The sequence below is a fragment of the Agelaius tricolor genome, unplaced genomic scaffold, assembly GCF_023055355.1.
Source record: "Agelaius tricolor isolate 1412-34295 unplaced genomic scaffold, bAgeTri1.0.p SCAF_18, whole genome shotgun sequence".
Classification (NCBI taxonomy): domain Eukaryota; kingdom Metazoa; phylum Chordata; class Aves; order Passeriformes; family Icteridae; genus Agelaius; species Agelaius tricolor.
The window spans coordinates 10,290,677-10,308,301 of record NW_027269278.1 but is presented as its reverse complement, the minus strand read 5'-3'; the positions used below and the strand labels follow the sequence as shown (position 1 = coordinate 10,308,301).

Sequence of the window (17,625 nt, the reverse complement as noted above, 5' to 3'; positions counted from 1 at the left end):
CTGGACCCTGGAGCAGGGGCTGGGAGCTCTCTCAGTGAAAGCAAACTCTGGAGGGGGGTCCAGCAGCTGCTCACAGAAGTGGCAAAATAAAAGGCAGCATTAAGGTGGGACAGGTGGTGTTGGCTTATGACCAAAAGCCGCTTCAGTTGCTAAGTTCTGATCCCAAGCACCATGAGCTCTGTGGCCATAGGTATCCTCAGCTGCTGCTCATGCAGGTTTACAACATCTGAAAGCTTACTGTGCTCTTGATTGAAAATTTTATAGTAATGATTTTTTTTTCCTTTTCTTGAAACATTCAAACAAATTTGTTTTCACCCAGGTACTTGAAATATAAGGGTAGCACACATTTTTTCTCTGTGTGAACTCATTTCTAATTAAGCCAGAATATGATCCCTGCTTTTGAGAGGCAGAGGTTCAGAGGCTGGAACCACCCTTGGACAGCCAATGGTGAGAAAATTAAAGTTTTGATGTCTTACAATAAAACCATTTTGCTGCTGTATATCAGCTGCACAGATGCACATATTTTATGTTCTCGTTTTAGTCTGTACCAATATGATCCTTTCTTGTCTCTCTTTAATGTTGTCAGGGGCCTTGTGTCCACATTTACCTTTAGGTGTAAAGCTGTGGCTTCTCTGTAGGTGTACAGCTATTGCTCCTCTGTAGGAGGGGACATTCATTTCCCTTCTTTCCCAGTGGCAAAATTCTCATTGCTCTATTCTTTTAATTGTGCATGTTGAGTGCCCACCTCTGTCTCCTCAGCAGCTCTGTCCATAACCACCACAAAGCCAGAGCACCTTCCTCTTTCACGAGTTTTAATTGAATTAACAGTAAGACACACAAATTGGGTTGGGGGAAAAAAAAATAAGAATTAAACAGAACACCAGATGGCTGTGTAAATCCTATTTAAGAGAGAGCTGGAACAGGAACTTTTTTCATAACTATATTATTAATAATTAACATATGGAGGATGCTCTGCACAGAATACTCATGGCTGCATTAGATTATAACTTTTCACTGTGTTGGTCACATGACTCAGACACTTGAGGGCACGAGAAGTCCCAGCTCTCATTAACTGCTGCAACAGCCTGGATGGGAGCTGGAGAAGGCCAGGAGAACCAGCCCTGCCTGTGCTGAAGGGCTTTGCCCCCCAGATGTGCAGTAACAGACACTGCCCAGAGAAGCTCCACTGGAGCATCCTCAGGAAAGTTACCTGGGACAGCTTGGGTTTGTCCCAGGAAACAAAGGGGAAATAAGGGAAATTTATTTATGGGAAAATAAGGTGGGGAACAGAGGGCAGGAGAGACCCAGAAGTGACCAGAAGTTGTGGCAGTAGGAGAGCAAGGGGTGGCTCTGTGCCACATGCCATGGTGGGGGAGATCTCTCTGCCCTCAGTCTGCAGTTACCCTGCAGGATTCTGGGCACAGCCACACCTGCACACCTGCCTGAACACCCAGGGAAAAAACTACATTTGGGTAACCCAGATGAATGATTCACATCCACAGCTTCAGTTTAGGAATTTCTCACAGGACAAACATTGACCTTTCAGTGCCCCAGTGACACAGATATGGCCTGGAACAGGACAGGGTTATGGTTTACCATCTGATGAGAAGCCTCAAGGAAAGAACTTCTCAATCAAAAGAGCTTCCAGAAAGTTGTATTTTTGTTTCTGCAATCCCTCATTAATTTTTTTCCCCACTTTTTAGTTTCAACAATATGTGACTGAGGTCTTGTGAAATCATTGATGGCCTGGACAGAGGTGGTGGGAAGAAAAGTACCTCTTGCTTCTGTCAGGGGGGAGCCAGTGAATAATGTAAAATGTTGTTTAATATCAGTGGAAGCACTGTGGTCATTCTGGACTCTAAAGCTTGTCCATGTAATTTTTCTTTTTAGAGTTTTAATTGCATGTTGCAGATGTTTTGACAGAGATTGGAAAGGGAAGGAGTTACTTCCCTTCCCCAGAAAATGCATTTCTATATCTGAGTATTTCATTAGCAAGGTTCCTTCCTCCCACTAAAATCTGTGACTCTGATTATTTCCTTTTTCCCAGATGTTTTAATTTCTTTTCTTTTCCTTGACGAATCTCATTTTGTTATTTCCTGCACATACATCCATCCTCTTAAGGTTTCAATGAATCATTTCTCCATCCTGAATATTGTCTGCAATATTCCCAGTTCACTGTAATATGCAGACTTAATTATTTTCATTTGCAAAGTGTCACAGGGTCTTAAATGTCCATCAAGATATAGACAAGTGAGCACAAGAACACACCAAAACCATTGTATGGATGTACATCACTGGTGAAAGGGCTTTAAATTACCTTTATTAATAATTAATAATAAAATTCCCATAGAAAAAGGCAATTAATATGGTTTGCTACAAACCTGACCTTAGCTGACTCCAATTTTGACTTTGCCTAAATCCCCATAGACAATGTTTTAAATCTCTCCTTCTGTGCCCTCTGTGGCTGCTTTTTTAGATACCAAAGGGGCATTGTTGTTTGGTAGTTTACTGTGGCATGTTTTCAGATGAATAATTCAATGATAAAAGATTTTCAAGTGGTTTTGATTTTGCGCAGATATGAAAATCCTGAAATGTTAAAGGCTGGGCCTTGCAATTCAGTATCTTGTTTTCAGATAAATAATTCAGTGATAAGATTTATTCATATATGTAAAAAGAAGAGAAATCAGACAGTAACAATAAATCTCTTCAGAAAGCATGCAGCCTGCTGGAAGAAGAAACTGAAGTTTTCCAAAGAGCCAACCACCTTATTTCCTACCCTAGAGGAGAATGCTGAGCCCAAAAAAGCCCAGTCTTTGTCTCAGGAAAGTCAAATTATACAGAAACTTAAAGGCAAAGCAAGGTTTAAACTGAACCAATCACAGCATTTGTGTAAACTCTACATTTTCTAGTTACACACATCACACATGTAGATGTTTTTGTAGAGCAGAACGAGTCACAGGAATGAGATGTGGCTCTAAACTGGACCTATGTGAAGGTTTTAAGTGTTCAAAATTATAATTTTGTACTGGATAACTCAGGTCAACCAGCAAGTAGATCCAGATAGTGGATTTCAATAAAACTGGGGAATGTGTGAGTATCCTGGGTTTTGGTGTATTTGCCCTCTGCCAAATGGCTCTAATAATAAAGATATTTTGGTTTAGAAAGAAAAAATGTGAAAGGTTTTGTAAAGGTGCAATTTATTACTAGAACTGCTCTAAATACTTGTGGGTTTATTCCCTAAATGTAACTCAGAGGCTGAAGCTGAATTACTTGGGCTTTTTTTCCTGATAATCCTGGCTCATCTGGGCCTTGCTTACGAATACAAACCTTTCCCTTTGCTGCAGGTTGAAAAACACTGAAGTGAGACTCCAGACAGCAGCTCTGAATATTCACCAAGCCTGCCACAAAGCTCATCTGCAGGATGAGCAAGAACCTCATGAATATTTGTTGATGCCATTAGACAGTCAAATGAACCCCAGGGCCAGGGGAAGCTGCAGCAATGCTCAGGGCAGGGACATTTCCTTGTTCTCTGGTGCCTGAGCAATACCTCAGAGGACCTTTAGTCACCAACTGTTTCCTTTCATGCTGGGGTCAGATCCCATTGAAATGAGACCTGATCAGCTGAATTTTCTCTCATCCATGAAAATCTTTCTTTTGCATCAGGACAAAGGAATCTGGACCTGTTTTTACTCCTCCTTGTAAGGTTAGCCTGGTGCAAAGTGTTTTTAAAGCAGGGCCCGTGGCCATGGATAGAATTGAACTATAATTAGAGCAGATCTTTTTTTGTGAAGAGGTCCCAGTGTCACAGCATGGGTCTTTGGAATGGAACTTTACTTATTATTTCTAATTCATTAGCAGTAGAGCATGTACTTTTCTATTTCTCTCTTAAACTTTCTGCAGTTTTATTTTCCTCTCTTGAAGCCACAATAGCAAGGAGTGAACCAAGTTCCAGCCATATTCACCCCCTGACAATTTCAGCTGCCAGAATTCGATAGCACATGCATTTGCTAAAGGCAATTTTTTTTTTCACACTCCAGAGCATGAAATAAATACATAATATATAGAATATCTGCTTCTGCTAAGGTCTCAGAATAGTTTCTGCAAAGCAAAGGGCTCTTTGTTCACTTGGAAGTTCACAGGGCAGAGATAAGGAAAGGCTTTTGCCTGTGCTGGTCCTTCCCTGCTCTGTGTGTTTTCCAGCAAACTTCAGTAATTCCCTCTGAGCTCTGTCATCTTCTGCTCTGCATCAAGTGAAACAAATCTGTAACGGGTCTTCTACTGGATAAAAAAAAATGTTTTGACACATTTTCCACCTTTTGTCCTGCCCCCCCAAAAAAGTATGTTTCAGTTCAAGAAAAGTATTTTATTCAGTGTAAATGCAGACCCTTTATTTAGGCTTAAAGTCTTAAAAATGCCTAAAATATTGAAGGAATCTTCAAAAGGGAGGAGTGTTATAAAAGCAAAGAAACTTTTTTTTTGTTTTAATACATTCAGTGATTTTTTTTTTTTCCCTCCTATTTGCATGTGGGGATATGTTTATCTCTTAATTCATCTGATCCTCTTTGGTGAAATGGCAGGGTATTTTTGACCCTTCAGGGGAAGAGCAGCAACATCCTGCTTTGACCTTTCCCTGAGTTTTTCCCAGCCCTGCCAATGTTTGCTGATACTCCCACAGTGTTCAGCAACCTGCTGAGAAAGGATGATTTCATTCCTCCTTTGGTGAAGGCTTTGCTGGGAGAAGCACAGCACTGCCTGTGCAGCAAGCCCAGCTTTCCCTGCCTCCCTCCTTCCCTCTGGTTCTGCTCAAGAGCAGCAAAGCTGCCAAGGAAACCTCACCTCCCCTTCCAGAGCAGCCCTGGCTTTGGTCCTGCTGGGAGCACGAGCATGGCAAGCTCAGCTGAGGCTGTGTTTGTCTGGGAGGTGTCAGGCAATCTCTGTGATTATTCTGATGTGCTTTTAACCTTTCAGAGCACACAATGGGTGTGGTCCAGATCCCACATGATTTTTCCAATGTGTGGATCCCTGCTCCTCTGCTCCTGACAGCACAGAACCACAGATTGGTTTGGGTTGGAAAGGGACCTTAAGGATCACTCAGGTCCAACCCTCCTGCCATGGGCAGGGCTGGTAAAATGGGAAAAGCCATGTGTGCAACCCATTTGATGCCCCCTTCCTTTCCACTTGTAATTCAGGGGCACAAGGTGCCAATTGGAAACCCTTTGGATGGCTCATTTGAGTCAGCATTTTCCCTCAAATTTCTGGCATTTGAAGCATTGCACACCCAGCCCAGGGTTCTGTGAGCAGGTGCTGCAGCCTAAAATGTGTTAATAAATGTAGGTTTGCAGAAGCAAAGAGCTACATCAAAAGGGAAATGCTTAATAATGAACCCAGCAAGGTTGCTCCAAGGACATGAATGCAGCTACATCATGGAAAGAGAAATTGCTCATCCCTGCCCCTGCCAGTGTCTCTTGACATCCCCAATGTTCTCCTGAAAGTCTATTTATGCAGCTCCTTTTTAGCTCTCACTCAGTGATTAAACACTGAAGTTTGCCATGAGGCTGACAGGGAAGGCACAAGCAGAGAGGACACGACAGGAGCACCTCAGGACTTTGCAGTCCCAGGCTGATGTTGTTAGTTCTGATCTGCAGGGTTTTATCTGCCTGCACTGCTTCACTGATGAGCTTTGCCTTCCTGCCAGAGCCCCTGGCTATTCAGTGTAGGGTACATTAGCAAAGTTAGATGATTCTGTCTGACTGGTTCATTCTTGTGCCTCAGTGGTAGATTTCTGTACTTATAAGGGAAATGGAATTATTTCAGTAATAAAAGAGATACTGGTTTCTTTCTGCACGATTAATTCCAATCATCTGAGGCTGACCTCTGTCTCTCAGCTGTCTTGCCGTAAGTTTTCTTATTTCTGCTGACACCATTTTTCTGTCCAAGATAGAGACCCTCTCCTCTCCTCTCCTCTCCTCTCCTCTCCTCTCCTCTCCTCTCCTCTCCTCTCCTCTCCTCTCCTCTCCTCTCCTCTCTCCTCTCCTCTCCCAGATGCTTTCTCTGTTCAAAAGAGTAAAAATTAAAAATTAAAAGTCTTTCTATTGCAGTGCTTTCTATCAGAAGTAAGTTTCTATATGTTTATAAAATATAAAGGTACTTTATCATCTCTGGAGTGAAACTCTTGCTTTTTTGAGCAACTACAGGAAAAACTCTCATTCTGTCATAAGAGCTCAGAAGTGTTTCCACACAATGCATATAGCATGTTAAGCTACCAGAGAGAGCTGTCACACATCAAAGTAAATAGAAATGTGGAGAAGTGATCACTCAATGTGGTATCCACAGTGGTCTCTGAAAAACCTTCTTTATTCCTATATGTAAAACTCTTCTTTTGGGTCCTTTCAATTCCCACTGAACTCTTCGAGAAACTTTTCCCATATTCCAGATAAATGTTCATGTCCCTTATTTAATCCCCTGTAGCACAGGGCAGGGACTTTTGGAGGTGTCAATACTTACCTGAGTCTTCCACTACCTCTCAAAAATGCTGCTTTGGTGGCTTCATTATTTGAGCTGATTGCTGTGTGATTTTATTATGGGGGTTTTTTAGCCTTTTTTAACTTAAAAAGCTGTGTGAGTGATAGGCTGGAGGGAAGAACAATTTCCTTCCCACATCAAGGGGTATGCAGAGTACCAGGAACAGAGTACCAGGAAAATCCACTGCCATGGACTGGGGCCCAGGGCCCTGGGGTGATTTCTGAATGCAGAAGCACTGCAAAACATTTTGCTTGAGCTGGCAGATCCTGATGCATTACCTTAGTGACTCTGCCCAGGAGATAAAGCACTCAATGCTTTTAAGTGGCTGGTTTTGGAGCCAGGCAATCCCCTCCACTGCCAGTGCTTCCATTTCAATCAGAGATTTCCTGCCCTCCTGCACAGCCCTGGTCACACTGCTCTTTCTTGTCTGCAGCTCAGGAGCACCCACGGTTTGTCCCTAAAAGCCTCCTCGCCTCATTTTCCAGCTCTGAGGAAAGGAAAAGAGCATTTAATGGGAACATTGAAAAAGCACTGCAGCATTCAGTCCTCTGAAATTCAATATCACACATCACCATTTGTCATTTTGCTTTGAAGCATTCTGCCTTGAAGCTTTTGTCTCAAGCTCCGTTCTTCTCCATGCCTGAGTGTCTAACCAAGCATTAGTGTCATCTTTACCTTGGTGTCAGTGCCCATCCCAGGGAAGAGAGAAAGTTAAATGGCACATCTCTGAGGAGATCTAAGACCAGTTTCTGAAATGTTAACAGAGACAAGGCTGGCAGTGCCCAAGGGGTCACTCTGGGTTTCATTAATATCTGATAGGGAAAACAATGAAAACTGTACTGCTTGCTGTAAGCAACTAACAGATTAAAACTCATTCATGCTCTGATCTTTAACTTATTATCATCTTATCATCTCTGATCCTTAACTTATTTTTCCCTCATTTTTGTAATAATCAGAGTAAGATGATGTCCTGGGGTGACTTTACGATGCTGAATTATATCTCCATTCATCTGTTTAGCCCAGAAATAAATTGTTTGCCTTTAAAATTAGATCCAAGAGCAAAGGAGGGGAGAAGGAAAAGCAGTGAACGTTTTGTGTCTGTATTCAAAAACAAAGAGCTTCAGCTCTGTGTGTTGTCTGTGTTGTCTGCAGCATGGACAGGGAGCAGGAGAGAACTCACCTTTGACTTTAGTCAGTTTTTTTTAGTTAGCTGAGCCTGGAAGGTTTTTTGGAGCTGTTCAGCTGTTGCTCAGTCTGGGAACACCAGGACTATCATCCAGGCTGGGACACCAGACCTGAGCCCCAGGGAGACCAAGAAAACACCAAGGACATACCCATGAACAAGACTCTTGCTCTCTCCAATCCACAGAAGGACTTTCTGAATTTGCCATCTCTTCAGAGCAACAAGAGGTTCCATTATTCAATATTATTAATCTTTTCATGTTTGTGAGTACTTTGCTTGTTAAATAAACAGAGTTTTCCACTTTTCCCCAAGGAAATCTTTTCCCAAACCAGTGGCGGGGAGGGGCTGTTTGAATTTGCTCTCTAGAGGAAGTCCTTAGGAGGTTTTTTCCCACATTTGCCACAAACCAGGACAAAAACTCTCTTGGTGCACAACATGGGGCTTGAGAAAGTGGAAAAAGCCTGTACTGATTGCATTTTGTTGTATTTTGTAATGGGATAAAGCAGTCAGTAGCCATGCTGCTTGAATTCATAATGTCTCTCTGGGTGGAGGCCTTCATGTGTCTCTGGTCCCCAGGCTTTTTTGAGGTTTTAACACTTTTCTGGTCCCTGGGCTTATTTTCCTATCTGGAGATAGCTCCAGTGTTGTCCCTAATACATAGTTTTTACAGTAGAGGGGCATGGATTAGTACAGCAATTGTGCTGGGCTCAGTGATAATGATTTATAGGGACTTTACAAAGGTACTGGGGTTTGTTCAAGGTGTGTATGGTTTGTGGTTTCTTCATCCAACCCTGTATCCTAGTTCCAGTAGCATGTTTTGGGGGTTTATTAGTAATTGCACCCCGTTTGTTAGAGGAGGAGCAGGCAATGAGGCTTTTCAGCCTTTCCTTTCCTTCTCCTCCTTTGAATCTGTTGCATCACTGGTTTAGAATGTTCTGTTTGCCCTGCACGTTAAAGAGACCACGTTCCTGGTATTTTATCTCACTCATGTCTAGAGTGAGGGCTGAGATGTCCAGAGGGGCTGATGAGACCCCTGACCCAGGAGGGGACCTGGCCATGGAAAATCCTGAGTGGTGTGGGGAACGGGAGGATTTGGGCCAAACAGATGATGATGAACACCATCTAGGCTCTATGGCACTCTGCCTGTCTTTATTGCCTTGTACAAAATAAATTGTTCCACTGAACTGGGTTTTATGGCAATTCCTTCTCAATTTTCCTATACTCGTATTTTTATTGTAGCTGTTTCCAGACACATTGAAAAAATGGGCAGATTAAAATGTCTGATGAAGTCTCTGAAATGCCAACCAGAAGTCTTTGACTGTCTCATTGCCAAGGACAACTGAATTTCTTTGTTTGAATCAATCCTGAACAATTGCAACAGGAGGAGGAAGTCTGGGTATTGCTTGGGCCCTTCATCCCAGAAGTCTGCACATTCACCAGTGTCATTTCCCTTCCCATGAGTCACTACAAGTGTGGTTGAATTCGTGATATCTGAAAATAAAATTTGCAAAAGGGATCAATTCTCTACTGAGCTTCCTTCCACTTTGTTTTTTTTGTCCATTTGCCAGGAAGAGAACAAGCCCAAGCAGCATTAGGACAAACATAAACTCCAGGCATTAGGAAATGCCTCCTTGTAATACTGCTGTCATCACCTCAGCCTTACACTTTAAATGCTCAGAAGGACTAGGACTCGTGATTTATAATTACCTTTTTTTTGAAAGCATTCTTTTTCATGAAAGCAGCTTAAAAGAAAGCATATTTAAATGTTAATATTTCCAGGGAAAAATTCTAAAGACAAAGGACGTTAGAAGAACCCATGAATTATCTTTGTTCTGATTGATTTATTCCGTGGAAGGGGTAGAGTCTCATTTTCTTTTTTTTTTCTTCTTTTTGAGAAATGTAGACCCCAAAGCCTAATTCATCTCAAAAGCATATTTTAAACAGATGCTAATGTGCTATTAATGAAGGAAAAGTGTTACTGCCGAGCAATCCTAATTATTGTGCAACGTAATTAGGATTGTATTTCCTCCTGAACAGTAACAGTTCTGTTATGCAAACATCTCAAAAAGAGTCCATTAAGTTCCCAAATCAATCATCGTTCACAGGTAGTGAAGATGAAAGCACAGTTCGAATTTTCTCTGTTTTTCAGTCCCAAGAAAACGACAGATGACAGCTGAAATCCTCCAGCTGGGTGATCCAGGGCAAGGGTGGCTGCCAGGCGTGGTCCCCATCCCTGTCCCTGTGGCCCCCGAGCCCTCAGCAGCCTCTGCTTTCCTCCTCTCCTTTTTCCTGACCCCCTTCCTCCTCCCCTTCACCTCCAGAAAGGTCTACTCTTTGAAAGAGCAGAGCATTTTACATTTCCCTCCTAGGAACATTTATTCAGCCACAGGACTAATAAATGAAACCCTCAGTTCTACTTATGAAATCAGCTGCACCAGCAGCATATTTATTTTTCATTTTTTCTTTCTATTCTTTTGCATTTTAATTATCCTTCTTTGTGATTAAAACAGCTACATTCACAATTGCTTTGATCACCTCAAAGAGCAATATGAACTAAAGTTTCATCTTTTATTATAAAACTGTTAGGTAGGATCTGGTGGTGCTGTAATTTTGCCATTAAGAAATGGCCATTTTCACTTTTCTGCCATTCACAATTTTTTTGCCTCTTTTTTTTTTTTACTTCTGAACAGTAAACTGAAGAGTCCCAGTTACAGGGTACAAAACAGGTACTTTCTGTACCAGAGCACCACAGCTTTCCCTGCTGCTTTTGGATTTGTCTTTTTGTCCTATCAGTAAAGAATGAGCTGTCATATTTTGAAAGGTACTCTGAGATAAAGCATTTAAAGTAGCAAAATACCAGCCAGATCTCATAATTTGCAGGAGAGCCCTGCAGAATGGCTCCCTTTTGGCCTTTACAAAGTGAATAGAACAATTTAATATTAGTGCTGTGTTAAGCTGCTGTGTCAATGGCCTTGGCAAACTCATCACAGTGTTTTTCAGTTTGAGTTCCAAGCCCCTCTCTGTGTATTTTCTGAATCTCAGGGTGCATTGTCTTACCCCAAGAGGAAACTTGCTCAGAGGCATTTTGTCAGTGCTGACCACTGATGGATTTTGGGGTTTGGCTCAGACATTCTGCTTTTTAGTCATGCAAAAAATAGCTTTTCACTAGAGAAGACAAGGAGAAGACAAGGAGCAGAAGTGATGCATGTTCTGCCACCACCTGGGGGTCCTGTGTGCCTGGTTTGCAGTTTCCTATTTATTTTTCCGTAGGACAACAAAGACATGACCTGTCACGTTCCACAGGCAAGTTCAGAAGGTTTTCCCCTGAAATCTCTCCCTCTTCAGACAATGCTACTGATGTCTCTGTTTCTGCTTTTCTTGCAGTTCGTTGCTCACCCCAACTGCCAGCAGCAGCTGCTCACCATGTGGTACGAAAACCTCTCAGGCCTACGGCAGCAATCCATAGCTGTGAAGTTCTTGGCAGTTTTTGGGGTCTCCATCGGGCTGCCCTTCCTTGCCATAGCCTACTGGATTGCTCCCTGCAGCAAGGTACAAACTCCTGATGGGCTGTTCACAGGCACTTTGCCCAGGGCCTGCAGGGAAACCCCAGATTTTTCCATCAAGATGTTGGGAAGTGATTCATGGTGTCCTCTAAGATTGCCCCAGGGGAGAGCAGGCTTGGGGCGTTGCTTGACAGACACCAATGGAACTGTCATGGTTGGAGATTCAGCTTTGCAGGGAAAGAAGTGGGGTGGTGGGCAAAGAGGGTGAGGGAGTGGGGGACAGGAAAACAAAAGGAGAAAGAAATGTATAGGACATAACAACATAGGAGTGTAATGAAGAAAAAATAGAAGAGACACCAAAACTGGAAATAACTAAAGGAGGAGATTTTTGTTTTAGTTAACTCTGATGTTTAAATTCTTGGGGTTTTATGCACTTTTTGTTGTGGGTTCCTCCCTTCTTCAGGGCTCCTTTGTTACCTTTCCTCCTTCTTTCTGAGCTTGTGGTTTTAATTAGTGGAGCATTGTTGTGGTTTTAGTTAATGCAGCATTATTGTGGTTTTAGTTAATAGAGCATAATTTTGGATTTAGTTAGTGGAGCATTATTGTGGTTTTAGTTAATAGAGCACTATCGTGGTTTTAGTTAGTGGAACATTATTATGACACATGGACCTGAAACTCTGGCAAGCCCCAGGATTCTTAGTGTTGCAGCAAGGACCAGACTGAATCATAAAATCTTTATGGTTTTGAGGGAAGAGATGGTGAAACCTGGAATACTGCTGCATACCTAAATATAGATCAGATGGAGGAAAAGAATTTGGTGAGACCTAGAGGTCAAAGGACCAGAGCCAAACATTAATTTAGGTAAAATCTCAAGTGGTTTGTGGTAGGAAATCTGTTGAAGTTTCATCCTGAAAGAATCTGCTCAAACAAGTGGAGATAAATAGGTGTATGGCTGAGTGATAAATAGCTTTGTCACTGCTCTTGCCACAGAAAAAGGGGTGGCAGGGGAGAAGATCATTTCACATTCAGCAATAGCCAGCAACATCATCCCTTACAAGGCAGATATCTTCTGCAGGAGGCTTGTCACAGGTACTTAAATTTGATAAAAATGACCCCTGGCACTGGTATTTTATTCAGTCTTGAAAGCATCTTCTTCCACTTCCTCTAAAAACCAGTGAGGAATCCTTTCTAACTTTATCAAACTCAAGTAGTTATAGATCCATCAATTAGTATTGAAGAAAGACTATAATTTGAAACACATATTAATACAACCAGAAAAAGTCCTTCAGTACACCTGAGATACTAAAACACATTTAAGCCTTGGTCTCCTCCAAAATAGCTCCAAGAGGAGCACTTTGTGTTAGAGGATATGAGGATGTAACTTTATCTCCTCGAGGTCTGTACAAACACAAAACTCCTCATTTTTCATGGGTACCAGCCAGGACTCAGAGGTGCTCACAGAGAAGTTCATGTGAGATCCAGGCTGTGTTGTGGGTGCTTTTGGCTGGCTCATAGAGGGAATTATTGTGTGGAATTACCACCTTGGTTCCTTCATGTCAGACCCCAGCCTAGCAGGGATTTATGAAGCTGTTTAATTTCCTCCACCTCTGTTGGATGTGTTGGGAGTTGGCACACCAGCCAACAGCAACATTTGTGGTGCAGTCTCAGAATTACAGAGGCCACATTTGAATATGGCAATAGGTGGGAAGAACAATCAGACTAGAAATAAGTGGAGAACTTGAAATAAAAACATAAAAACTAAGAGGAAAGAAACTGAGGCAACCCCCTGCTAAAACTAAAACAGTTTTACAGGAGAAGTAAGAAATTATTGAGAAAGTTACTTGGTTTTAATTTCTTGAGGTAGGTGTATTAAAATTTAAAAATGGGGGGAGGGGGATACTTAACTTTTCTTCAGCTTTGATTTCATTATCCTAAACCTTTCATGCATTGTCATTTTTCAATGTTCCTTCCTTCTCACCCCACTAGACTTTGAAAAACCACATGTAACCTTCTAGCACAAAGCCCAATTGAAATTTCTTTCAGGCAGGTATTGTCTTTTAATGCATGGATTTGCCTTGATCAGAACAATGTAGTCTTGATTTTTGATTGGGGCCTGTGATAGAAATAACTGAATCACAAACACAATTTTTTCCCTAAGAATTGGTACCGCACCCAAAATCATCACTGTTAATTTCAAGGGCTGCAGGTTGATCCAAGGGCCTGCTATCCTCTCACAGTGTTACTGCAGAAAATTCTACACAGGCAGCATCTCCACTCTGAGCAGCCCAGTTTTGTCCTGGTCAACTTCACAAGTGTTTTATTTGGTTTTTACTGATGAACCAGTCTTGATGTTACACAACTGGGCAAAGAAATCATTTTTCCACCGTAATAATCAGTTAAGATATTTAACTTACATCAGGCCTGTCTTCAGAGACTCACAGGTGCCCAGGTATGAGTCAGGGGCTCATTTCTGGACCAAGGCAGCAAGAAAAATGGAAAGTCTCTTCAGTATTTAGTAGCAGACACATTTTCCAATAGGATTTCCGACTCTGTCAACTTTATAAAATATTTTATTGACATTTTATAAACTCTGATAAGAAAAACAAATAAAGCCCCGAATTCTAGTACTTCCTTTGAATTTCTACTAGACCTAGAAACCTCTGCTTTTGAAATATTTCCTGTTCTGCCATAAGCAGAGACCAGGGCTCCTTGGAATTAATCTGCTATTGGAGATAAATATGAAAACAAGTAATTTCCTTTTTATGTCCTTTTTCCTATGAAGTTTTATTATCAAATCAGTGGATATTAAGAAAAAATGGATGCTATCTTGGCATCAAAGGGAAGGAATCAATAAGTAATAAACTGAAAAAAAAATTCCAATTAGCTTTGAGGGGAGTTTGGAAAGACCCCATCCAGGCCAGCTCTTCCATTGCTCCCTGTTGTGTCCAACACTACAGGCTTTGGCCCTAGTGCTCCTGAAAATGCTTCTACTCTTTCCATCATTCTGGAGTAATCTTGTCTTGGGTCACAGAAAATTTAAAATTTAAAGAGTGATATTTAAATTCATTTACCAAGAAAGCTTGTCAAGAAGAGCAGAACAATTATCTGTAGTGAAGAGACCTGCTGCTCTTGTTCTTGGCTTAGTGTATTAAAATAAATCCTTGTATTCTGGGAGTAATTCTCCAGCTTTGGTACTAATTATGAGAGAAGGCTATCATAGCAAAGCATTTGAAAAGCATTACTAATGTGTATTTAAACAGAAGGCTGTTTCTTACACATTGATAATGAACCGAGAATTCACCATTAATAAAAGATTCTAACATATAAGGGTGAGAATTGTGTCCATCATTAGGATTTATATTGACACACAAGTGCATTCATATAACACAAACAAACATGTCTCTCATATAAATGTCCTGGCTCTTCATTTTCCACTCACCATATGGCCAGGGCAATTAGATATTACACGTGGGTTTAAAGAGGCACTGTAAGACATTGCCATGCATAGAAAATTACCCAATGCATAATGTCTAGTAATGGCAAATAACAACTTGAACAAATCTAAACTCGATTTAGCTAATGATCCTGAATCAATTACTGAATCTTTTTCACCGTGGGCAAAAGGTTTCAAATTTCATAGTGAAAAACATCTAGGACATCACATCAAATGTCACTGTTAGGTTGGATGTGACATACATACATGTGATCAGTGTCTAAGAAAAAAGTTTTTATTCTGCATGTTCTTCAGCTTATATACTCTTAACAAAGCATGATCTTAAGTCATTAACTACATGACAATAACCTATATTAATTGGTGCAAAGCAATTAGTGTCAATATAATTGGTAAAATTTTACAGAAATTTAATAAGGCACATATACACATCTACTTATGCACGTAGTTAGCTTACAAAAAATTTCATGTATCTTTTCTAATTTTTTTCCATCCTGACAGCTTTGTCTTCTTTTTTGCTGTGGACACACTCAAAAATCATCACTTGTTATATCTTCTATTAACTCAGCTTTGCTTGCAGGCTAGCTGGGGTGGGTAAATAAAAACCTTCTGACTGTGCACGTTCCATTGCAGCTGGGACGTACCCTTCGAAGTCCTTTCATGAAGTTTGTGGCTCATGCAGTTTCTTTCACAATCTTCCTGGGGCTGTTAGTGGTGAACGCCTCCGATCGGTTTGAAGGGGTCAAAAACCTCCCCAACGAGACCATCACGGATCATCCAAAGCAAATATTCCGAGTCAAAACAACCCAGTTCTCGTGGACAGAATTGCTGATCATGAAGTGGGTATTGGGTAAGTAAAGCCAAAATGTCCACAAGTGCTCTGTGGAAATTCAACATCATTAGGAATGGCATAATACACAGTGGCAAGACAAAGAAAAATTAAAAAAAAATACAAAACAAAAACAAACAAAAAACCAACCCTCCCACCCCAAAAAATCAACAAAACCCCAAGCTAAACAAACAAAAAGCCCAAACCAAGAAAACTCCCCAAAACTGAAACAACTTACTATGAGTCTAGAGGTTGATGTCAAGACTTTTGATGAAAAGAGGAGTGAAGAAGTCTTTGATCTTGGCCACCACTTTTGAAAACATTGAATGTTGCTTAGCAAATTCTCATTTACTTGATTTGTTTCACATTTCATCATAAACGCTATAGATGTTGCCTATTTCTCTTTGTTGGTTTAATCACTGCATCTTAAAGAAGGTAATATTATAATAGAAACCTGTGGCTTCACTCTGGGACAAAGTGAGCAGAAAGAAGTGTGGTGAGTCTGGCTGATTTATTACCCTGCCATGGGATCCTACTGTAATTCACTGAACCTCAGTGTCTTTGTCTGCAAAATGAGTATAATGTCATTTGCTTTTCTTGTAGTGCACTCCAAGGTCTAGTGATGAAACCTTCTAGGCAAGTAAGAGCTAGATTTTATGAAATCCTTAGTATGAAATTTTTGCTGGTGAGAGGACAGTGCAGTGCTCAAATCTCAGAAAAGAAATTAAGTTATTCAGCAATTACAAAGTAAGGATTCATGTGGGTGAACCCTTTGAGTGTGAAAGTGTGCCACATCCACAAGTCAAATTTCTAAGGAGTTTCAGACAAATTCAGATGTCTCTCACTTTTCCTACAGGCATCATTTACTCCTGGCAGGTCACTTAGTTTGAACCACTAATTTAAACAAGTTCAGGAGAATTTATTGGGAAATTGAGCTTATCAGCTCTGGAGAATCTCTGTCTACCTCTCCTCTATCTATTTTTGTTCACCACCATGATTTTGATTCTCTTCTTGCAGCAAATAATTCCACTGTTCCATAAGTACTCATGGCATTAAATTCCCCTGAAAAATAGGATATGGCTGCTCTATCTGATGACTTCCTGGCCAATGTTTCTTTGTTCCCTGTCCCTGTGATAATCAGAATCCCATACAGGATATTAGGCTAGAAAATACTGAATAGATGCCAGACTGGATAGAGTAAGACTGTAAGATTTATTTTTAAAATTATATTAAAGCAGTTGGACAAGATGATTAGATTTTAAACTAGGTATTCTTTTCTTATAGGCAGTAGGTATCTGTCTGCTTGTTGAGTTCCTGAGAGATGAAGAAAACATTTCATTTAAAGAGAAGGTTTTCACTTTTCTGGGAGTAGAAAGGTGATTCATTGTACAGACTCCTGAATATAATGAGATTTTCTAATGACTGCCTACATCTGCACTGGCAATCTTCTCTGGCCATTTTACCTGCTTGCCTCCATAAAGCTTCAAGTAATGTTTCAGCAATACTGAGGTGAAAGTTTGGTGCACATGGCCTGCAGACACCTGCACTTGTTGAGCCCCATGTGTGACCCTGAACTTCAAGGATTGTAAAAGCACTAAGGGTAGCAGCTTTTGGTGCTAAAAACGTACAGATATTATAAATACCTATATGCAAGTAGAAATATAATTGAAGTGGCCAACATAGACCTACCTAGTGTCCTTCTCTGATGGAGTGACTGTGTTTAAGTGCACAAGGACAAGCTGCAGATGCCATTTAACTGGGCTTCTGGAAAGCCTTTGACACGGATCCCCACAACATCCTTCTCTCTAAATCAGAGACAGATGGATTTGATGGGTGACTGATAGATGTGTAAGAAAGCTGCTGAGGGTTGTGTGGGCAGTGGCTCAGAGTCCACTGATGGACATTGGTGACAAGTGGTGTCCCTCAGGGTCTGTACAGGGACCAGTGTTATTTAATACCAACATTAATGACAGAGAGCTCAGGTGCAGCCTTAGTGAGCTGGCAGATGGTAAATGCTGAGGCTGGCACACCTGAAGGATGGGATGAATTGTCCAGACAAGTTTAAGGAATAGTGGGGATCTCATGAGGTTAAACAAGAACAATATCCCCTTTGTGTGTGGTGCACAGAAATTTTGGC

At 41.1% G+C, this 17,625-nt stretch overlaps 1 protein-coding gene and 1 long non-coding RNA gene across 4 annotated transcripts in view; one reads left to right on the top strand and one right to left on the bottom strand.

The window, feature by feature from the left end:
* Positions 1-17,625, top strand: part of TRPC7 (transient receptor potential cation channel subfamily C member 7) — a 74,295-nt gene that overhangs the window by 31,341 nt on the left and 25,329 nt on the right. For both annotated transcript variants that reach the window (XM_071443253.1, XM_071443252.1), the window contains exons 4-5: positions 11,090-11,254; positions 15,293-15,509. In XM_071443253.1, coding sequence (XP_071299354.1) covers positions 11,090-11,254; positions 15,293-15,509 — 382 coding nt within the window. The remainder of the gene's footprint in view (positions 1-11,089; positions 11,255-15,292; positions 15,510-17,625) is intronic.
* The window catches only part of LOC139597687 (uncharacterized), a 77,328-nt gene continuing 74,623 nt past the window's right edge, over positions 14,921-17,625 (bottom strand). For both annotated transcript variants that reach the window (XR_011681682.1, XR_011681683.1), the window contains one exon: positions 14,921-15,539. This is a non-coding gene — a long non-coding RNA (uncharacterized lncRNA). The remainder of the gene's footprint in view (positions 15,540-17,625) is intronic.